The 24,370-nt window shown below is 34.6% G+C and overlaps 1 protein-coding gene across 1 annotated transcript in view; it reads left to right on the top strand.

The window, feature by feature from the left end:
* Nucleotides 1-24,370, top strand: part of COL24A1 (collagen type XXIV alpha 1 chain) — a 355,028-nt gene that overhangs the window by 245,080 nt on the left and 85,578 nt on the right. Inside the window, 5 exon segments of the mRNA XM_044914336.1 lie at nucleotides 17,817-17,870; nucleotides 19,699-19,806; nucleotides 22,721-22,774; nucleotides 23,030-23,083; nucleotides 23,711-23,767. Of these exon segments, the coding sequence (XP_044770271.1) occupies nucleotides 17,817-17,870; nucleotides 19,699-19,806; nucleotides 22,721-22,774; nucleotides 23,030-23,083; nucleotides 23,711-23,767 (327 nt within the window).

Here is a 24,370-nt window from a genome sequence, read left to right as displayed (position 1 = left end):
TATTTGCTGCTTTAGGATGAAATGTTTTGAATATATCTGTTAAGTCCATCTAGTCCAGTGTATCATTCAAAGGCATTGTTTCCTTGTTGATTTCCTGCTTAGATGATCTGTCCATTGCTGTAAGTCGGGTATTAAGTCCCCTACTATTATTATATTCTTATCAATGAGTTTCTTTATATTTGTTATTAATCGATTTATGTATTTGGGTGTTCCCAAGTTGGGGGCATAAATATTTACAATTGTTAGTTTGAAGATTTTTTAAATTTCCCTTTTGATTTCTTCTTTGATCCATTGGTTGTTGAGGACTGTGTTTTTAAATTTCTACATATTTGTGAATTTTCCAGCTCTCCTCCTGTTGTTGATTTCTAGTTGGATGCCATGAGGTTAGAAAAGATACTTGATGTAATTTCTATCTTCCTCAGTTTGTTGAGATTTATATTGTAGCCTTACATATGATCTATTGTTCAAAATGTTTCATGTAGACTTAAAAAGAACATGTATTCTGCTGCTGTTGGATGGAATGTTCTATATATGTCTGTTAGGTACATTTGGTTTATCATGTTGTTCAAATCCATTGTTGCCTTATTGATTCTCTGCCTGGATGATATAACCATTTTAGAGAGTAGGGTATTAAAGTCCCCAACTACTATTGAATAGCTATTTATTTCTTTCTTTATTTCTGTTAGTATTTGCTTCAATATTTAAGAGGTCCAATGTCTGGTGCATAAATATTTACAATTGTTATATATTATTGATTAATATTTATAATTACATATTATTGATTACTATCATTATATGATGACCTTCTTTGTCTCATGACTATATTTAGCTTAAAGTCTGTTTTGTCTCATATTAGTGTAACTATCCCTGCTTTCTTCTGGTTTCCTTTATTTCTTTTGCTTGAAATATCTTTTTCCATTTCTTCACACTCGGTCTCTGTGTGTCCTTAAAGCTTAAGTGAGTCTATATGAGTGGGTCTTGTCTTTTTTTTTTTTTTTTTTTTTTTAAAGATTTATTTATTTATTTGAGAGAGTGAGAATGAGAGAGAGTACATGAGAGGGGGGAGGGTCAGAGGGAGAAGCAGGCTCCCCGCTGAGCGGGGAGCCCGATGCGGGACTCGATCCCGGGACTCCAGAATCATGACCTGAGCCGAAGGCAGTCGCTTAACCAACTGAGCCACCCAGGCGCCCCGGGTCTTGTCTTTTTATCCATGCAGCTATTCTGTATCTTTTGATTAGAAAATTTAATATATTTATAATTAATTACTGGTAAGGTCTTCCTATTGACATTTAATTTTAATTGTTTACTGACTGTTTTATAGATCATGTCTTCTTGTTTTCTCTTGTGTTGTCTTTGTGATTTTATGACTTTTTGTAGCAGTATGACTTAATCCTTTATTAAAATTTTGTGTATCTACTACATTCTTTGTGGCTCACATAAAATATGTTTTAACATCTTATTTTAAGCAGATAACAACTTCCATACTATATAGAAACTTTATACTTTTACTTCTTCTCTCTTCTTCATATTTCAGGTTATTGATGTTACACTTTACATCCTTTTATATTATGATACAATAACAGATTATTTTAGTTATTTTAACGCATTTGTTTTTTAACTTTTTAACTAGAGTTGTAAGTGATTTATGTACAATCATTACAATATTAGAGAATCTGGTTTTGAATATATATTTACATGTGTTGGTGAGTTTTATACATTCATGTTTTTATGACATTAATTACATTCTTTTATTTGAGCCTGAAAAATGCCCTTTAGCATTTCTTGTAAGACAGGTTTACTGGTGAACTCTTCAGCTTTTTTTTTTTGGGAGGGGGAGTCTTTATAGCTTCTTCATTTCTGAAAGACAGCTTTGCTGGGTATAGTATTCTTGGTTAACACTTTTTCTTTAAATATTTTGAAGAAATTATTCTACTTTCTCCTGGCCTGCAGTTTCTGCTAGGAAATGTACGTATAGACTTATAGGGACTCTCTTTTGTGTGACAGTTGCTTTTCTCTTGCTGCTTCCAAAATTCTCCCTTTGTCTTTGACTTTTTACAATTTAATTATGAGGTGTTTTCAAAGTTATTCTTTTTGGATTCAACTTATTTGGGATCCTTTGGGCCTCAAGAATCTGGATGTCCATTTCTCTCCCCAAGTTTGGGACATTTTCAGCCATTATATCTTCAAATAGACTTTTTGCTCTTTTTCTTCTCCTTCTGGCATTATCACAATACATATATTTCACTTGATGCTGTCTCATAAGTACCATAGATTTTTTTCCCTTTATTTTGTTCCTTTTTTTTCCTTTTTACTCCTCTGGATAATTTCAAATGACTTGTCTTTGAGTTCACTGATTCTACTACTGCTCGGCTGAGTCTACCACTGAAGTTCTCTATTGAATTCTTCAGGTCAGTCATTGTATTGTTCATCTCTAGGATTTTTGTTTTCTTTATTTTTATGGTTTTTATTTATTTGTTCGATTTCTCATTTTGTTCATACATTGTTTATCTAATTTTATTTGTCTATTTGTATGTTCTTAGAGTTCACTGAACTTCTTTAAGATGATTATTCTGAATTCTTTGTCAGAAAGTCCGTAGAATTCCGTTACTCTGGTATCAGTTATTAAAGTTTTATTAGTTTCCTTTGGCATTGTCATCTTTACTTGATTCTTTATGGTCCTTGTATCCTTGCACTGGTATCTGCACATTTGAATAAGCAGTCCCTCTTCCAGACATTAGAAGTTTATTTTGGCAAGGAAAGTCCTTCACCAATCTGCTTAGCTGACTGGTTAACTGGCAGTATTTAGCTGACGGGTTAACTGGTAGCATTTGTGGGCAGGCACAGCTTACTGTTGAGGTCTCCAGTTGGGCAAGGCCCTCTACCCATGGTCTGAGCTGGGGGAGGGTTGTCACTGGCTGTTCTCTGCAGATGGGTGAGCCCGTTGGCTGGGCTTCATTTTAAAGGGAGGCCAGTGAATAGACACCCTGGTTGGGTAGGAGTGCTGGAATGGTGAGGTCTCAGGCTGTATTCCCTGGCAGGACAATACCTCTGATTGGACTTTGTAGTCAGGCAAGGTCTCATGTTGTGCACCCTAACTGAATAGTGTTGTTGGCTGAACTCCATGTTCATGAGACCACAAGCATGGCTTCACAGTTGGACATAGCCACAGGCTGTGCCTCAAGTTTGTATAGAGTCACAGGCTGTGCTTCATGATTACTTAGCCCACTGGCTGTGCCCCTGTGTTGGGTAAGGTCACTTGCCAGGCTTTCTGGTTAAGTGGGTTCTTCAGCTGTATCTCAGTGTTGGCTGACATTGGAGACTATATGCTCCATGGTTGTGTGGAGTTACTGTCTGAGCTTTTATTGGGTAGGGCTGAGGCTATGCTTTGTAATTGGGCAGGACCACTTAGCCCAGGCTTCCTGCCTATACAAGGTTGCAGGCTGTGTTTAGTAATTGTACAGGCCCATAAGCTAGATTTTGCTGCTGGGTAGAGCTGTTGGCTGGGCTTCACAGCTGGACAGTACTTTAAGCTGGGTTCCAAGGCTTCCCATGACCACTGTTCAGGTTCTGTGGTCATTTCCAACATTTTGGCAGGGCCACTGGCTTGGTTGCCTGCCTGAGTAGAACTATATATAGTATGGACTCCACAACTGCCCAGGTTCTATGCCCAGGCAACCTTGGTTAAGTGGGATGGGAGTATATGGTTAGCTCTTGGGCAAGGTTGCAACTCAGGGCCAAATAATGGGCTCCACAGCAGGTATGATCCTTTGGCTGGGGACCCAAATCATGCAGAACCCTTCAACAAAGTTCCCAACCAGACAGAGCCACCAACTCAGCTCTGCAGAAGTGCAGAATCACTGACTGGGATCTCTGCTCAGGTGCTACTGCAAACAGGAATGCAGTCCACCAAGATCTGGTACAGGTTGCTATAATCCTTGCCTCTGTCCTCTGTCTCTATCTGATCCTCAGTGGTCAAGCCCCCAGGCTTCCCCAGTGATGTCCATGAAGTAAGACCTTAGTGGGCTACTCTGGAAGCATTCCATAACACTGGGGGAGCTGAATGTCCACTTTGGGTTTTCTTTTCCTCACTATAAGAAACTATAAGCCAAGGGAGCCACCTGATGCAGTGCTGTGCTGGTCTGAGGAAAGGACAATGCAATCAAAATGAAATCTTTACTCTTACCTTTTTACTGTGGCCCTGTAACTCTGTAATGTAAGAGAGTGCTTCAGCCTCACCCTCAGGTTCTAGGATTTTCACAATGGTGGTCTTTTATGTGGATACTTGCTACTTGGTCTTCTTCTGAGGATGGCTGAATTCAGGAATGACTTATGTCACTATCCTGATGATGTCGCCTCAGCTATAGAACTTCTGTCATAAAGCATTTGAAGGGGAACATTTTGTGTTATCTCAAACTTACTTTGAATATTTCTGATTTTTATTCATACAGCTGACATTATTACTATAGAGTAATATCCTAGTTCTAGAATGACATAAGAAATCCTTTGCAGGCATAATTTAAGCTATCAATATCTGATCTCAAATTGTAGTATTCTTTCAAGGGAAATTCTAAATGTCACATTGGACAGATTCTCTCACCACAGGGCAAATAGAAGTTGTAAATAAATAATGAGAACATCTTGTCTCTTACTTAATGCTTAATTTATGATATTTGCTATATTATTCCAGATGTGACCTCTCTGGATATTTTGCTTTTTTATTTTACTGTTCCATCTTCCTTGCCTCCCATCTTTAAATAATGAGATCTCCCCCAAGATTATTCTCTCTTTACTTCTCTAAGTATTCTTGCCTTTGAAGATATTCTCATATCTTGGGAGTCATCACTTATGACCTTCCCAGAAAATGATTTTTCTTTTTGCCATATTATGGGAGTCTTACTCAGCCTTTTAAAGATAGCTCCTGCCCCCAGTAATCTCAATTACATTTCCAAGAACTGAGAAGAAGCTCTATCTGGAAGAATACAACAAATACCATAAATGAAGCACAAACTGGCTGTCTTACCATTCATATCACTTACCAATAATTTTGATTCCTTTAGCAATAATTAAAATAATGCTATCTCACCTCTTCCCCAAAATAATAAGTAACTGTACCAGTGTATATCAACATGACATTTGAATTTTGAGGGTGAACCAGAAATGTTGCCTGTTTTTCAGCAATTGGCAAATTGTGTCTTTTTTCCCCTCTGGTTTTACATAAGTGGTAAAGTGCCCATTTCTCCTCTTTCTTGCCCTCTCAGTCCTGGAAAACTATGATAGGTGTTCCACTGCAGCAAATACAAAGCATTAGAGAATCACCCCCCTCCAAATTATCTTCAAACTATGCGTCCAGGCTGAACAATAGAATTTCACTTAGATTTTCTCCTAGAATCCTTCCAATAATCTAGTGGTGCTTTATTTTCCCCACTTTACAACTGAAAAAAAAAAAAGAGCAGGCTCAGAGAAAGCTAAGAATATAGCAGATACCAGAGCTGGCTCTATCTAGTTCCTTTATTATGACTTCCGTGCCTCTTAGCCGCACTACTCCATGAGGTAACCAGGCTCGGGCTTAAATTCCCCCTCTTGGAGTTCTTGATATTTTTCATCTTTTTTAGAGGAGTCATCAGGGCTGGACTCACAGAGAAGCCAAGTAACAAATGCTGAAACAGTGTGATTATCTTTCTGAGAATTCTTATCAAATTCATTTTTATATGAGAAAGTCATTAACCATTAACAATTATTAATACTTTAGCATGGATTTTTTTCAATCACCTAGTCTGTTTCCCCAGCAGAACACTAAATGTTGGTGAGGAGAACAAAACTAAGATAAAGAAGGGCCTAGCCATGCCATAGGATAACAGGCATGAGTCCCAGACGGGGATAATGCAGCATGACAGCTGGTAATGGGCGGAACAGAGATGAAAAAAGGGGCTCAAAACAAAACATGGAAAAATGATAAACACAGATTTCATCTGCTTCATAATTTTTCCCAGGAACAATCTTGCCTCATACATATCTTTGGTGCCTTTTTTAGTAACAACACATGTGTGTTTCTTTTTTATTCTTTTTGTTGTTCTCCTTGGAATTTTAAATGCCTTTCAGCTCATAAACTCAATAAAAATACCATGGCACATTTTTTCAAAAGAATTTTATGATCCAAGGAACTATTGCTTAATCATACAGCCTGATGTTGGATTTATTTTTCACTTTAAAAAATTCTTCCTTAGGCAATGTCACAGAGATGCTACCTATTCTTAAAAAATAAACAAGAAAGAGAGTGAGAAAAAGAAATAAAACTTGTTTTTCAAGGAAGGAAATGCTTTTCTTTCTAGAAGATTGGAAAATGAGAACTAGATTGAAAAATAAAGCAAGGGAAGCATCAGTAACAAATTCCCAAATCTAAGATGTAGACTTCTTTGAACAGAATTTTAAAATGTATATTTTATGCTTGAATTCTGTGCTAAAGTGTTCAGTTGTTTAAATGTATAACTCTGTATGGGGAAAGAATTTGGAAACATCTGAGAAGGAACATCTGCCTGACTTATGGTCTATCACCCATTTCTAAAAAAAAAAAAAAATCTATCACTGTAGTATCTAACATCTAAACAGATGTGAAACTATGAGAGTTAAAAGTTGAATATATAAAAATGAAATGGTCTTCTTTTATTCTGTTAGGACAAAACTTGGTTGGATTTACTGAAGTGTGATTTTTACCATTTGTATAAAATGGTATGATCATTGTTACTAGGGGAATGTCTTAAAAAAATGAAGCCAAGTAAAGCTAAGAAGCTTTCTCAGTAGAATCTTTAAAAGCAAAGTCAGAAAGATGAGAGGACTTATCAATAGTTAGAAAAGAATGATAAAGGTATACATGACTCTTATTTCTGAGGTAATTTCCTTGGAAACCCTGAAAAATGGTAACTTTGTAAATTTGAGGTCAGTGGCATTAAGAAGCAAAGGACTTATTTAAATCTTTATCTTCTGAATGATTTTTATGACTCTGGTCTTAGGCTTGTTTGTTCTGAACTGTTGTGTCATAAACCAACACAGAAATAGAAAGAACCCTGCACTGACCATTATGCAAGAGTTGTTCTACCACTATCCCTGCTCTACTACTAAAGAGCTGTACATTGTTGGGTGAGTCATTCTTTGGTTTCTCAGTTTACACATTACACATAAAGGGAACTATGCAGAACCTCCCAGGATGGGAGGGATGCTGAATGGGCAGGAGTGTTCTTCTATTACTAGGTGAGTCAGGAAAAAATTCTTTGTATATATATCTAACATATTGGTTTCTATATAGGCTTTCTTTGGAAGAAAAGGCTCTATAGCTTAAAAAAAAAGCATTAGCTTGGATGTTCCTAAATTTTTATTAGCCTTACAGATGGTGACTCTATGAAATGTATTTGTCCATTCAGTAATTCAACAAAGTTTTTGAGTACCTTCTATGAACCAAGAACTCTGCTAAGTAATGGGGATACCAAGGGGAACAAGATTAGCAAGATTCCTGATCTCAGATTTTATAATATTGTGAACATTGACCATAGACTAGACCATTGCAAGTAGTGGTAAGTGCAATGATGGTCATAAATAGGGTGATGAAAAAGAATAGCTGGTTAAGGGAAGAGAAGCCTGCTTCCAACAAGGCATTGAGGGGAGGCTTCTCTGGATAGGGGAGGATTAAGTTGAGACCTGAAGAATGAAAAAGAACCAGCCCGTAAAGAACTTTGGAAGGTGATTCAAGGTAGATGGAAAAGCAAGAGCCAAGAGGTGGAAGTGAGAATAGTCTAGGTGTTTTTGGAAAACTAAAGGGAAGCTAATTATAGTTGTAGCATAATGAATAGTGAAAAGTTGTTTGAGATGAGCTTAAAGAAATGAATAGGAAGCTGATCATGAAGGATTATTTAAATCATGGTAAGAAGTTTGGGTTTTATTTAAAGTATAGTAAAAAGGCATTGCAATATTTCAAGCAGAAAAGGAACATAATCTGTGATAGGAATCACTATATAACTTGCAAACTTTGTTATTGGCTATCTCAATGGATACAATAAACCTAGGGGACAAAAATAGAACAAAATAAATTTGAATTGCAAGAGCATGTTATGTACCAAGATAATTCAAAGTGGGAGAGAATGGTCTTTTCAACAAAAGGTGCTAGAACAAGTAGAAATCTGCATACAAAAAAATAAAGTTGGACCCTTCCTTATACTACACACAAAAATTAACTCAAAATGGGCCTTAGACTGAAATTTAAGAGCTAGAACTATAAATGTCTTGGAAGAAAACATAGGCGTAAGTCTTCATGACCTTGATTTATGCAATGTTTTCTTAGGTAACACCAAAAGTACAAGTGACAAAAGAAAAAAATAAATTAGACCCCATTAAGATTAAAAGTTTTATACTTCAAAAAACACCATTAAGACAGTGAAAAGACACCCGTGGAAAGGGAGAAAATATTTGCAAATCATATATGATGATGGACTTGTATCCAGAATATAAAGAACTTTTCCAACTCAATAGTAAAAAGGTAAACCAGTTGAAAAACATTTAAACAGATGTTTCTCCAAAGAAGATATATAGTTAGCCAATAAGCAATTGAAAAGATGATCATCATTAGCTATTAGGAAAATGCAAATAAAACCACAATGAGATACCACTTCACTTGACTAGGATGGTTATAATAAAAAACGTTTAAATTAAAAAAAAATACCAAATGTTGATGAGGATGTAAATATACATTGTTGATGGGATGTAAAATGATGCAGCCATTTTGTAAATCAGTTCGGCAATTTCTCAAAATGTTAAACATGGAGTTACTATATGATCCACCAACTCTATTCCTAGGTGTATACCCAATAGAATTGAGAACAGGGTTCAGACAAAACCTTGTACATAAATGTTTATAGCAGCATTATTTATGATAGCCAAAAAGTGGAAATAACCCAAATGGTCATCAACTGATGAATTAGTAAATGTATATTAATGAATGTAGTATGCCCATGCAATGGACTATAACTTGGCAATGCAAAGAAATGATATACTCATACATGCTACAACTTTGATGAATCTTGAAAACATTTTGCTTAGTGAAAGCAGCCAGTCAAAAGAGACCAAATATTATATGACATGTCCCAAATAAGGCAAATCCAGAAAGACAGAAAGTGGGTTAGTGGTTGCCTAGGGCTGGGGGTTGGAGGGCAGGGTAGTGGTTGGGAGGAAATGGGAAATGACTGCTTATGGGTACAGGGTTTCTTTTGGGGTGATGAAAATGTTCTAAAATTTACTGTGGTGATAGTTGCACAATTCTGTGAATATACTAAAAATCATTAAATTGTACACTTTAAATGGGTTCATAATATGGAATATGAATTATATCTCAAAGTTGTTTAAAAAATAGATGTGATGTGTTACTTTGAAGACAATACAGGGCGCCTGGGTGGCTCAGTTGGTTAAGCGACTGCCTTCGGCTCAGGTCATGATCCTGGAGTCCCGGGATCGAGTCCCGCATCGGGCTCTCTGCTCAGCAGGGAGTCTGCTTCTCCCTCTGACCCTCCTCCCTCTCATGCTCTCTGTCTCTCATTCTCTCTGTCTCAAATAAATAAATAAAATCTTTAAAAAAAAAAAAGACAATACAGCTATTCTCACATATTTAAAGTAATAGACTGGAATCCCAACTCCTTCTATTTTATGAGTAGGCTCAACATCAAACCAACTATTGTCAACATGACATTTATATCAAAGCATTCTTATTTTTATAATTGTTGAAGAAATCTATTAAAACATGCACATTTAGAAATTGTTGCTATTTTTCCAGTCTGCCCTCCAAGCCTCTAAATACACAAACGGGTTGCAGTGGGTATGTTAACTTTTCATAGCCAACATTTTGGAGCAAGATGTTTCTTATGCATCTCAGAACAAACACTAAAATAAACCAGCCTAATATCAGTGGAAGTTTACTGCCACCCACCCTCCCCCCAACCCCTGCAAGAAGAGAAAACAACCTGTCTTTGAAGAGAAAAAATACGTGGACAAAAGAATGAGGGGAAACCTTTCTGATTATAATGTCAGAAGAAAATACAATATAGAATACAGTCAACCCCCTTTTTCACACATAATGTGTTCTTCCGTGTACAAAAGTTTACTGTGCAAAATGTTCCAAGTAGATCCATATGCTACATTTCTTAGAAACTAGAAGTTTTAGTAGTATAAAAATGTCTCACTACTCTTCACCTTTTATTCATAAACTTTGGTTTTACTTCCAACTTTAGTACATGCTTTTCAAGATGTTATTTCTTTACAAATGGATACCAAGTAGACTAGGTTACTGTCTGATTAAGGCTAAATATTTTCTACTTTGGGCATGCATTCTATCATTCATTTGTTTATTAAGTATTTATTAAGCATCAATTATATACCAGGCATAGTTCTGGGTACTAATGTTATAGCAATAAACAAAACAGGCAAGTTCCCTTCCGTCTTGGAACTTACACTGTAGTGTGGGAAGGCAATGTAAACAAGAATGGTTAATTTCTGATAGTGATAAGTGCTGTGAAGAAAATAAAACATGGTAATGGGATAAAGAGTGACTAAGTATAGGCTACTTTAAATTGGGGTGGTCACAAAAGGACTACCTAGGGTTACACTGAGCGAGATGCCTGAAGATAAGAAGAAGCCAGTCATGTGAATATCTAAGAAAAAGCTTTCTAGGCAGAGGGACCATCTAATGCAAATGCCCTAAGGCAGAAAGGGCATTTATTAGATGCACTGTTAGAAAGGGGGAAGTACGGCCAAGTAGCTAGAATGTAATAAGCAACTGGAAAACATGATGTCAGAGAAATAGAAGGAGCCAGATCATGTGGAGGATTACAGACCATGATAAGAGGTTTGGAGATGATTCTGATTTCAGTGGACAGCCATTTGGAAGGTTTTAAACAGGGAGATGTGTTTGATTAACATTGTTAGTGATAATGTGGGGTATTTTGAAGAAACAGACTATGAGGTTAAAAGTGGACTTAGAAGGCTGTGGCAGCAGTGTAGATGAAAAGTGGTATGGTGGTTTGGAATGTAAGGGGGCAATAGAGATAGAGAATAGTGACCCAATTCAAGACATATTTTGGAGATATAGCTGACTGGATTTGCTCATTGTTTGGATGTTGAGAAAGAGGAAAAAATTTATAAAGAATAAATCCTAGGTTTTAGCTGGAGTAATTGAATTGGTAATCATACTATTAAATGTAGTATGGAGCTACAAATCGGTACTTACATATGTGCAAATATGTGATTTCATTATTTTTGGTTCATCTGGGTTTCCTCACAAGCTCTAACTTACTGATTAGTGAGGAGTTGTTGGGGTCTGGGGGGAAAAGAAATTTTTATTTTTTAAAGATTTTATTTATTTATTTATTTGAGAGTAAGCAAGAGAGAGAGAGCATTAGTGGGGTAGGGACAAAGGGAGAGAGAGAAGCAGACTCCCCTGCTGAGCAGGGAGCCTGATACAGGGCTCCATCCCAGGACCCTATGGGATCATGACCTGAACCAAAGGCAGACACTTAACCAACTGAGCCACCCAGGTGCCCCAGGAGAAGAAATTTTTAAATCCAACTCAGCTGAAAACTTAAACAATTTATTCCTATAAATTATAGTCTCTTTAGATAAGACTCAGACTCTTACGATGTGGTTCTCAAATTGATCAGTTCTCGACCTCCCTCTTTTACTCCTTTCCATTAGAGAGTCTGAATGTCTGCTGATGGCAAGGATGAAGAGATGTTGGTTCTAGATGCTGGTGTTATTCATAATGATAGGGACATAGAAACATCCCTTGTCAATTTGCTTACTGCCTACCCTGCTGGTCTGTGATGATGATGTCTGTAGCTAGTAGTTTTCATTTCTTTGGTTGGGGGCGGGTGTGTTCCCTGTCAGCTTCCACTAATCTGCAGATCCCTCTCAGGTCTTCTGGATTCTCAATCAGTTCTAGTCCAGGAAATCTGCTCTCAGCCCTTATGGCAGAGCCCCATCTTTCTAGAGTAATGACCACCCCACACACAGACACACACACAAGCTCCCCAGGGGTTTCTAAGTTCCCATCTACATCATATAGGAATCAAGGAGTAGCTCAGGAAAATTTAACAAATGTTCCTCATTTTTACTTTCCTGAGCATCCAAATTGATGTGGCCATAAACCAAGTGATATCTAAAAAGAAGGTAACTTTCCTGCATCCTGAAGAGGTAGTAGGGAACAAAGGTTTTACTCTGCCAAAACTCAGAAAGAGGAAAATCTGAACATCTATGTCTCTCCCTCCCTCTTTGCCTTCCTGCATACTCCTGGAATCAAAACAAACAAACAAACAAACAAACAAACCTGGCTGTCTCTATATTTGCCCTATGTCATATCCTCATCCTTCTATAATCTAGTAAAAGCCTTAGAGTTCTACTGCGGTAGATGGAATGTGTGTCTTTTCTATAATATAGGACAGCCCATGTGCGGGGTGCTCCAGGCTCAACTTGTGAATTTTAAAGTTCGAAACAATGAAAACAGAAAAATTTTCTCAATACATTCAGTCCTTTGGCATACAAACCCCTCAAGGTGAATAGGGTAAAGTCTATATATTCAAAAAGGCAAATTAGAAAAGCAATTTTAATGATTTTCAAAATATTGCCCCCATTACAGCAGAGATGGGGAAGACAAGGAGAGACAAGGTTTAGGGGTTTGAAGAGGGAATTCAAGGCTCAGTTTGGGAAACATAAAGTTTGAGATGCCTATTAGAAATTCAAAAAGATGTCAGTAGGTGGGAAAATCAGACGGTCACTGGTGCAGTCAGGACAGGTGACATAACTTTAGGAATCATTAGGCTATAAGGAGATAAAGAGATGCTTTAAGTACGTAGAAAATTTGAGAAGCATGCTGCCATGTAAACAAAAGTTTTAAAAAGCTGCAAGAATGGAAAACAGTTTCAGATAAAATGAGCCATTGGATTGTTGGATTTGGCTATTTGAAGGTCAGTTGTCCAAAAGGAAGCAATTTCAGAGTTGTGGTAAGAACAAAAGCCCAAATGAAGACAGAATGAGAAGTAAGGAAATAGTGACAATGAGCATACACAAATCTTTCAAAATGCTTTGCTATGATGGGGAAGCAAAAATGGAACTAGAAAAGTACATGAGAAATTGAATGAGTGAATAGAAAGGGAGGGAGGGACATGAGGTCAAGGAAGGATTTTTCTCAAATGAGTGCTATCTGGCATATTTAATTGCTGTTGGAAGTGATTCATTTAAGAGAAAAAAATTGATAGTGCAAGTGTAGGAGAAGGCCTTGAAAAGGACATGGGGTTTAGATGCAAGTGAGGAGCTGGCCTCAAAGAAGAAACAGGGAAACTTCTTCCTTCGTCAGAAAAGGGGAACAATATGTGCGTACATAAGGAGGTGTGCTGGTAGGTTGGGTGTTGGGAAGAGATGGCTCCTGCTTGATTGCTGCTGGTCTCAGTGCAGTATGAGGCAAGGTTATTAACTTGAAAATGAGGTGAGAATGGAAGTTTGAAGAAGGTGCAAACCATCTTGCAGAATAATAACAAATTTCTCAATTATACACATTTGTGAGACTTAAATTTGTCACATTTTTACTTTATCCACAAATTTTTATTAATATTTAAATATATAAACACGATGATACTTAAACTGCATTATTGGTTGGCAGATAGGATTTCCACACAGTAGTGTAAGCTGACACCTGAATATTTGAGTTCAGTGCAGTTATGGAGTGCTGATATAAGAAAAGGGTTTATGAATTCCCTCTCATACAAGTATTGCAACAAAAGCCTAACATTTTGAAGGACTTTAAGTTTAAGTCACATAACTACAAATTAAAGAAAGAAAAAACATAATCTCAATAGATGAAACAAAAAGTATTTCTAAAGATTTAATATCCATATTGACTGTCATACGTAATGGTGAAACTTCGAAGAAATGAGCAAAGATCACCACTGTTCACTATTTCTCTTCAACATTTACTCAGAGACCCAGCCAGTGTAATAAAACAAGAGAAATAATCTACAGATCAATTATTAAAATTAATGAGATTTTAGCAAGATGCTAAATATAAGAATATGCAAAAATATAGATTCCATTCTTCTTCCCCAGCAACAAGCTGTTAGAAAACTTGAAAAAATACTATTTACAATACAATCAACAACAAAATTAAGCAGCTAGGAATAAATCTAACCAAAGATTTGCAAAATTTTATTGAAAAAAAATATGTTTATTAACAAAGACCTAAATAAATGGAGAGATATTTTATATTCGTGGATAGGATGACTCAGTATCAAAAAATTATCATCTCTCCCCTAAAGTAGTCTATAAATCCAGTATAATTTTAGTCTAAATCCTCATAAGAATTTTTTATAGGACATGATTCATGAAAAGTGATTTTAAAAGGAATGTGGAAGAACGAAGGGCCAATATCAAGACAGTTTTCAAGAACAAGTTGCAGGGGATGGGAGCACAGCAGTGTGTGGAAGAGAGGACTTGCCCTACCTGATATCATAACTTATAATTAAAGCTAGAGTAATTTGGTCAGTGTCATACTCATTCACAGGAAGAGACCAGTGGAAATAGAAGATAACCTAGACTGAGATCTCAGCATATTTTGAAACTTGAAGTTTGATAAATTGATTATAGATTTCAAATCATTAAGGAAAGGATGAAATATTCAATAAATGGTACTGGTACAGTTGGTTATCCAAATGGAAAACAAAATAAAACAGCTCCTTCACACAAATGTGCACACACACAAAAGAATGAAATTCCAATTGAAGACCTAACTGTGAAAATCAAAATGTTAAATATGAGAACATTTATGAGAATATTTCATGAACACCTGAGGGAGAGGAGAAGGATCTCCTAAACAGTGAAAGAAATAAGAAAATATTGATGAATATGACTACGTTAAAACTGCAAACTTGTATTAATCAAAAGCTATGTTAAACAAAGTGAGAAAATAAGCTGCAGGCTGAGAGAAGAGATCTGTATTATATAGAATGAGCAAAATATAAGTATCAAGAATATGTATAAAAACTTTTAAGGGCACGTACTGAATGGAGCACTGGGTGTTATACGCAAACAATGAATCATGGAACACTACATCAAAAACTAATGATGTAATGTGTGGTGATTAACATAACATAATTAAAAAAAACCCTTTTATGTATAACTCCGTAAGAATAACTCAGGAGAATACTGGACAGAAGATAAGAGCCAAAGATTCACATATAGATGCCAGATAACTATATGAATAGATAATCATTCCTCCTTAGTAATCAGAAATATGCAAATTGAAAACACAACAGTATATCATTTTCCATAATGAGATGGATATATTTTAAGTCTGATAGTACCAAGCATTACAGAAGATTTGGAGTAATTGGACTCAAACATTGCTGTGGAAGTGTAAATTGACAAAGCTACTTCGGAGAACAATTTGACAATATCTTGTCTACTTGATGATGCACGTATTTTATAACTCAGCAATTTAACTTCAGGGGCTATACCCTAAAAAACAAAACAAAACAAACAAACAAACAAAACTGACATGGCACATAGAGGGATGCACAAGGTATTTATTGCAGCACATTATCTATAACAGAAAAAAAAAAAAAACCCACACCAAAAACTCATCAGTAGGAAAGTGTTTAAATAAGTTGTGATAAGAAAATGGAAACCTGTAGAATTAAAAACAAAGTGAATGGATTAAAGACATTGATTAATTTCAAAAACAAAATGTGTGTTTAAAAAGTTTCAAAAGAATACATAAAGTACGCTTATTTCAAGTTTGAAAAGATGCAGAATAACCATATATTTCAAATGGAGTAAAAGTATAAAGAAATGCATGGGAATGATAAACAAATTGTGGGCAATGGTTGCACCTGAGTGAAGAGAGAGGGTAACGCGTTTGGAAAGGTATGTGTAAAGGGACTTCAAGTATGTACATATGTATATTGCTTCTTTTTCTTCAAGTAGGTGGTGGGTACATGGGTATTTATTGTACCTTCTAATATCTTTTTATATATATTTAAATATTACATAATACACCTTAAAAAGGCAACAGTAGTTAGTGAGAACTAACACTGAGCTAAGTTCTTCAGTATAAGTCCAGTTCTTTCTAAGCATTTCATGCATTATCTCATTTAATCTTAGTAACCTTTTGAAAAGGTATTATTTTACCTCTTTTATATTAATGGGAAACTGGGGCCTTTAGAAGTTAAATAATCTACTTATGGTCCTATTGCAGTAAGGTACAGAGCCAGAATATGAAACGAGCAGCCTAACTTTTAAAAGTTCACACTATTAACCTCTGATGACGGTTAATCTGCCTCTTTTTAAAACTCCACATTAACCACAAAGAAATCTTGGGTTAGTGCAACTATCATTTCAACCTCTGGATGCAGCTAGAACCACAGCAATAGAACTTAACCCATTTTGGCTTCTAAATTCAGTGACTTTCTGAGGCTAGAAGAGCATTTGCTCAGGAACATAGGGTATGAGTCACTTCCTTAGGTATCTGTTTATTCGTTCAACAAATATTTATCAAGAGCCCACATAGCACAGTGGTAAACCGCAATTTATTTCTTGTCTACGTCATTTTTGCCGTTTGCCAAGCTTTGGGACACAAATTTGAGATTTCCATTTTCATTTCCAACGAATGCAAGGAGTGCTGTGATTAATTCTTAGCCATTTTAGAACTTGCATCCTCTGGCTTACTGTGATCTCATTTAAGCCTAATTATTGTTGACCTGCAAATTCACATGACATCTGAAATACTTTAGCCAATTTTTACTTTAAAAAAGTATATATTAAAAATTTCTGTCTAAACAAAATACAGATTGAAATGAAAATATTGTTGGGGCGCCTGGGTGGCTCAGTTGGTTAAGCGACTGCCTTCGGCTCAGGTCATGATCCTGGAGTCCTGGGATCGAGTCCCGCATCGGGCTCCCTGCTCGGCAGGGAGTCTGCCGATGTCTGACCCTCCTCCCTCTCATGCTCTCTGTCTCTCATTCTCTCTCTCTCAAATAAATAAATAAAATCTTTAAAAAAAAAAAAAAAGAAATGAAAATATTGTTTTAAACAGTTTAATATGACTACCCCCTTTTTCTCCATGTATTTCCCTCTCTCCTTTTTTCCACAGACTAAAGAAAATCTCCTAATCTACTCCAATAAGATTTTGAGATTCTTCTTGACCATGTTTTAGATATATTTTATAATCCTATACCATCAACAAGATGTTGAACCCACAGTAGCTCATAGAACTGCTAAAACGGATGCACTGGGTTTACTTTTCTCACCAATTAAAATGGGTTACACTGAAACCAAGTAATTTTTTCCCTCTAATAAAGAACAGTTTAATTTCATCTATCTTGGCTGATTTCTATATGTAAATTTTACTCACTAGTAACAGCTAGACCTCTAAATCATTGTGACGTATTTTTAAACAATTACACAGGGGCACCTGGGTGGCTCAGTTGGTTGAGCCTCGGACTCTAGGTTTTGGCTCAGGTCATGATCTCAGGGGAGCCCACGTGGGGCTAGGTGCTTGGTGCAGAATCTGCTTGAGATTCTCTCCCTATCTCTCTTCCCCTCTCCCGACTCGTGCACGCACTCTCTAAAATAAATAAAATCTTTAAAAATAAATAAATATTCAAACAATATTTATTGTTGAAAAGTAATCCTCATTTTTACATAGTGTTCAATGCAGTGGTTATGTGATGTAAGTATTTAAACACTCCATTTAGTCCTTTCCTTAACAGTTTATTTTCTTTTTTATATTGGATATCCAGGGAACTGAAGGAATTGTGGGAATTCCAGGACAAAGAGGTCGTCCAGGGAAAAAGGTAATTTTTTTTTAACATCTTTTTATGGGTTTTTTTTTTGCTTTTTTTTTTTTTTACATCTTTTTATGGTACATCTTTCTTCTGATGTGCCCCGAGCTCCATAGGATGTTGTGATGTTTTTATTTGCACTAGATATAAAGTAATAAAGTACTATAAATTGTTTTTAAAAGGCATTTTTGTGTAAGTTAATATTTAACTCTACTTAGGAGTACCCATCACCTTCATTATTTAAAGGCAAATTTCCTACTTTGTAGTTTGTATAAAGATCTTTGCCTTTCCTTTTTCCTGTTTGCCAAAAATTCTTTAGTAGAATATGGGCAGGAAAAGAGAGAAAAGGAAAACATTATACCATTTGTGGTATTTGGTAACAACTTTAGTAAAATGGTTAGGGGAAAGGAATATGACTAGAATTGTTTCTATGTTTATTTGTACTATGTTTATCTAAATTGAAAAGGTTAATGATTGATTTTATTTTTCCCATATATGGGCTAAGAAACACAAATAAAGAATGTGGTTTATTTGTTTCTTTTATGTTTTACTAAAAATGATATATTTATAAAATTCTAGAATGTTATAATGAAAAATTCATCTTTGTATGGGGTCAATAATTTATTCAAGTATTGGTGAGACAGAAATGATTTTCTTAATTCTACCACAACAGTTTTGAATATATTACTGTATTTAGCTTCAAATCATACCATATCTAGTCCCCAAAGTCTAATTTTATCATTTCTACCAATATACACCCACTCCATCTTTGTCATGATGTAGGGACAGTATAAGTGAGAATAAAAGGTAAAGAAAAATTAATGAGGTAAATTTTAGTAGCCATTTTTTTTTTAATGTTTCAAGTTTTTATTTAAATCTAGTTAGTTAAGATAAAGTATAATATTAGTTGCAGTAGAATTCAGTGATTCATCACTTAAATATTTAGTAGCTATTCTTGCCCATGAAAATAACCCCAATATTGAAGTCTCTTTTCATCATACATAATGTTATATCTAAAATCAACATTAGAAGTGGGACAGCATAAGTCCTTACAATAACCTGCACCCCTGGGAATTATTATGAATACCAAAAACTTCCTGCCTATGATCACAGTCTAGTTTTTCTTTGTATCTACTTGAATATCAATAATAGAACAGGTTGGTTCCCGCTTTCAGAAAACGAATTATAGTACTTAAAGTTGCTTCAAAGAAGCTGTATTTTGGTGGTAGAGAATGATCAGTCAGCTTGATGGAAAACAGAAGGCAACTAACTAGTTTTTAAAAGGATGCAAAATGATATAAAAATATTATCGATTAAAAAAAATGTTATGGATTTTTAAAGGCAGACTCCAAACCAGTGAGTGATGATTCTGAATATACAGAACCATACACTGGAAACTTTTTGCATTAAATAGATCTTTGTGGCATTGAAGTTGTCTATAGAAACAGGCTTCTCATAGGGCCTGTGTTTTCTCATGATGACAAGAAATACGTGCATGCATGCAAACATACATACATAACAACTTTCAAAATAAAAATCTTGGTTATTTTGTAATTCAGCAAGAACACCAAATCTCCCCTGCTTGTTAGGCCAAAATTATTTTTTAAATGTTCTTTCTCCTAAATTACTTTTAGTTATATCTTTAGGTTAACCTAGGTGGTGATGGTTTCTTATTATCAGTGATGGTCTCTACTACTATTAAATTAAAGCAAAGTTACTATTTACAGAATTTTGCTTACAGAATATCCTCTGGTGTCTTTCCAAGTATATGATATAGTTAAGTCATCTAAATAAAAATTTGTTTTTTCTCACTTTTCTCTCTTATTAATGACATCCACAGGGTGATAAAGGACAAACAGGGCACACAGGAGAAATTGGAAGCAGAGGTGCTCCTGGACAAATTGGGGAAAGTGGTCCTAAGGGTGCCAGAGGAACTAGAGGTGCTGTGGTTAGTATTTGATTTGTTTCCAGACCTGAGTTCACTGTGGATGGAAAAGAAATGTATCCATGTCCTTAAAGTTTCATCCCTTGATTAATTTTACAGAGAAAGCAATAGTTCCATTGAAAATAATCTACCTCCATGGGCTGTGGAGAATTGTAAGCATTCCACAGTACTTAAATGGCTTAGTGGTTTCTGGACATGGAAAAGGGAGAGGGGAAAAAAAAAGCTCAAAATGGAAATAAAATATGAAATGAAGTTTTAAAAAAATCAGATTATAACTCCTAACCTAAGTAAGAAAGTTTATATTCTTTGCACTTAAAGTCAGAATTTAACATCTGTATAAAACTACACTGTCGGGATTGGCAAATTGCTTTGAAAATTAGATTTATTTAAAGGTTTTATTTATAAGCTTGGACTCCACATGCTTATCTGGAGATTTTTTTAACCAGCTGTGATCAATATCCATAACATCTAATATTTAATCTTTTGCATGAATTTTATATGATGTTGGAAGCAAGGGTCGCATAATACCTCTGAACCTATAATAGCAAAATTTTATTGCTAATATATTGGACCAGTTCAGAAAGTCCTAGCACAAGAGATGCAGAATATTTGTGATTTAGTGTTTAGTGTTTTCACTGTTTCATAAGCTTATATACAAAATGCATGTATCTTTCCTACTCTCCATTAAATGTCACAAATGCTAGACTTTTTACCAACGCCTTCTTGAGAGCATTGCATAATCCATCTGTTGTCTGAGGAAAGTTTGTTTCAGGCTCTTTTTACATATTCATCTTACTACTTCAGGTCTTTCTTACTTCCTTTTATTTAAATTATTACTATTTCTCTGCTTTTGGCTTATATGTTAAAGTACTTTATATGATTAATTTTTAATGAACATCAGAATTAATCTGGAGTCTTGCCATCAAAGTAGGCTGCTACTTTGGATTTTGTTTAAAAAGAATATTCACTTTTTGAATATTGACACATATTTAACCTTCCCAAAAGGTTTCATCAAATTCACTCTCCCACTACCAATACTTCCTATTAACTCTTTTGATGTTTTACAATCTGATAAGTGTGTCTCATTTTCTTTCTATTTACATTTCCCTGATTGCAATTAAGTAATTTGTATTTTTTTCTGGAAATTGCCTTTTCATGTGTACTTTACATGGTTTATATTAGGTTGTTTTTTTCTTATTGACTTGCAATAATGCCTTATATATTTTAGATAATATATTTTGTTAAATATGTTATAAAATATATTACAAATACATTTCCCTTTCTACCATTTGTCTTTTAATATTTTTTGTGATATCTTTTGCTGGACAGAGGTTAATTACATAGCCAAATTTGTCAGTTTTTTACTTTACAGTTCTAGGTTTTATTTCTTCATTAGAAATGCCTTTCCCACCTAAAGTATATAAAAACACTCTTCTATATCTTTCTAATACTTTTATAGCTTTATTTTTACCCCTAACTTATATGAAAATTATTTCTTTGCTATGAAATAAGTTGTAAAGAACTGATTTTATCTTTTCCAAATTGATATTCAGTTGTCTCAAAATCATTTAATAGTCAATCTATTTCCCACTTTTTCTGAAATACTACCCTTACCATAAACTAAACTCTCAAATATTTATTGGCTTTTTTCATTCTCTCTGTTTTCTTCTGTCACTCTGTTAGTCTGTTTTTAGGTCCAATACCACACTACTTAAATTATTTTACTATTACAATATTTTTTGAGATCTGTCAGGGCAAGTACTCCATATTCCATTTCTCTAAAAAGTTCATCTCTTACCATAATTCTCTCTTCCATGTGAACTTTAAAAGCAGCTCTTTAAGTTCTTTAATATTGAATCTTTCAGTAGAGAAGCACTATATGTCTTTCCATTTACTTATATCTTCTTATATACCTTTTAATAAAGTTTTGTTATTTCCTTCATTCTGTTCTTACCTCTATCTTGTTAGGTTTATTGTTAGTTTCTTACAGATTTTATGATTTATAATGCAGTCCTTTTTCCCATTATACCTTCTTATTGATGCTGTGTAAGATACCTATTTACTTTAATATTTTTACTTTATATCCACTTTAATGATAGGTGGTTCTCATGGGTTCTTTGGATAAATAATCATATTTAGAATTTCTAGTTTGATATTTGGTTAGGCATATACCTAGTCTCTGCCTTAATTTTCTCATCTCCTGTTTAGTTTCAAACTCAAATAGGAGAGTTGATGTGCAAACTTTTTAATAGTATGAAAGATAAGACATTCATTATTAGGATTATTATTTTTGCTCTTTTCAGTTATCTGAGTCACATTTTCAGTATTTTGGGGGCATTTATTAATTAGCCCTAATTTATATAGTATCCTCATCTGCAAATTATTGATAAGAAAAGCAATAATAGGGTGATTATTGTACATAAGTTGTCAATCATTTCTATTTTAACAAGTTTGACCAGAGCTGAAACTTTATCAAAGCATCTGAAACTATCAATGAATATGTTCTCCTTGATCCCATTGTGACAATATGAAAAACTATCAGACTATATTCTAATATTCAGTGATGCACATCTGCCATAAACTTTGACAGGTGCAAACTACATTTCCAAGAACTTACTAGAAACCTATCAGATTCTAACAACTGAAAATATTTTTCTTAATATGATTAAGAATATTCATACCAGAAATAAACTACAGAGACATGTTTTTGGTGGGACTTTTGTGGTTCAGAAGAAAAATAAGACAAAAGTTAGAGTGTTATTTTTTGTTTTTTCCATTTCAGACTAAGTAAAATATTATACCTCAAAAAATCTAAATTTTAAGTAATAAAAGTACTAAATAAATAAATAATAAGAGTATAAGTTCAATGGTTTAAACAGTTGTTTGTTTTCTTTCTAATATTTGCTTTGTTTTTTAGGGACACTTAGGATTGATGGGTCCTCATGGAGAACCAGGAATCCCAGGATATAGGGTAATCATTTCTAATTGGAAATTAAAATGTATTTACATGAAAATAGTTATATAAAGATGTCATCTCAAATGTGCAAATTAAGATGAAATCTCACTGATAACAACCTTTCTAATATATTTGGGCCTCAACCGCCTAGAGAATAAATCTCGTTTTTCATTCAGAATATTGCCATATCTAATAGGATGGCCTTGGTGTTATTAGGTAGAACATGCACAAATTATATGGCGAATGTCTGCTTACTTGTCCTTTTGTTAGGGCCATCAGGGTCAACCAGGACTTTCTGGGTTGCCAGGACCTAAAGGAGAAAAGGTATGTGTGCATATTGACTTTTTAATACTAAAGTTAAAGATTAAATTTTTGTGTTCTTTCTGAAAATATGCATGGAAACATTTTCAAAGAATAAAAGAAACACTTTTCAACTTGGGAAGTACTGCAAATTCTAGAAGATAAATAATAAAAGACAAAAATGTAAACAAGTCATTAAGATGTCTTCAATCGGCTGTCTCAAGATATTCATGAAATAATATATGTTAAAGCACTTTGCAATCTGTAAAGCTTTGTAAAAGTAAAATTAATTACTTATTAAAGAAATTGTGAGACTACAGATTAAATAACTGGTACATTTGTAGTAAAATTTTTTATGGATTAAGAATAACTACAACAGTACTCCTGTTGACTTACAATATCATTGCAAACTTGAAACTTCGAGCAAATTCCTAAACTGCTTTTTATGTAATTAAAGCAGATTGACACTTCTTAGAACCTATAGGAATCACACCTGTATAAAATATCCTATGCTAAGTTTTATAGGTAAGTTTTCCATTTAAATAGATAAAGATAGTATATTTTATAACATGTTAGACAGTAATAGCCTGCATAGTTCAAAGGTTATTTTATTAATTTGGTTTTGTTTATAAATCATTATCTTCATTACAGGGTTATCCAGGAGAAGATAGCACAGTACTAGGACCACCTGGGCCTCGAGGTGAACCAGTAGGTCTTTTTCTAAAATTATTTTGATGTTTCAAGATAAAATGCAATGAAGGTAATAGATTGACAGCACCAATCACATCTTTTCAAGGAATTTTGTTTTGTTAGTTTCATAACATGATTTTTATAGGCCTGCACTATTTGTAGCTATATAATCTAAATGCAAAGCCCCATCTGTGTTGGGCTCCATGTTAGGTGTGGAGCTTACTTAAGATTCTCTCTCTCCCCATCTCCCTCTGCCTCCCCAAAAATATAGTAAAAACAACTATATCTACAGTAATTAGCTAAGGGATACACAAAATAAAAAATGTAAATTATGACAACAAATACACAAAATATGGGGAAGAAGAATAAAAATGTAGGACTTTTAGAATGTGCTTGAACGTAAGGGACTATCAACTTAAAATAGACTGCTATGTACATTGGGTGTTAAATATGAAACTCATGGAAACTGCAAGCCAAAAACCTATGATAGATTCACAAAAAAAAGAGAGTGAGAGAGAAAAGAATCCAAATATACCACTAAAAAAACCATCAAATCACAAGGGAAGAGAGCAAGAGAAGAACAGAAAAGAACTACAAATACAACCAGGAAACAATTAACAA

Source organism: Neomonachus schauinslandi, chromosome 4, assembly GCF_002201575.2.
Source record: "Neomonachus schauinslandi chromosome 4, ASM220157v2, whole genome shotgun sequence".
Classification (NCBI taxonomy): Eukaryota; Metazoa; Chordata; class Mammalia; order Carnivora; family Phocidae; genus Neomonachus; species Neomonachus schauinslandi.
The sequence above is the reverse complement of the archived record's forward strand: the minus strand, read 5'-3'. Positions and strand labels throughout refer to the sequence as shown.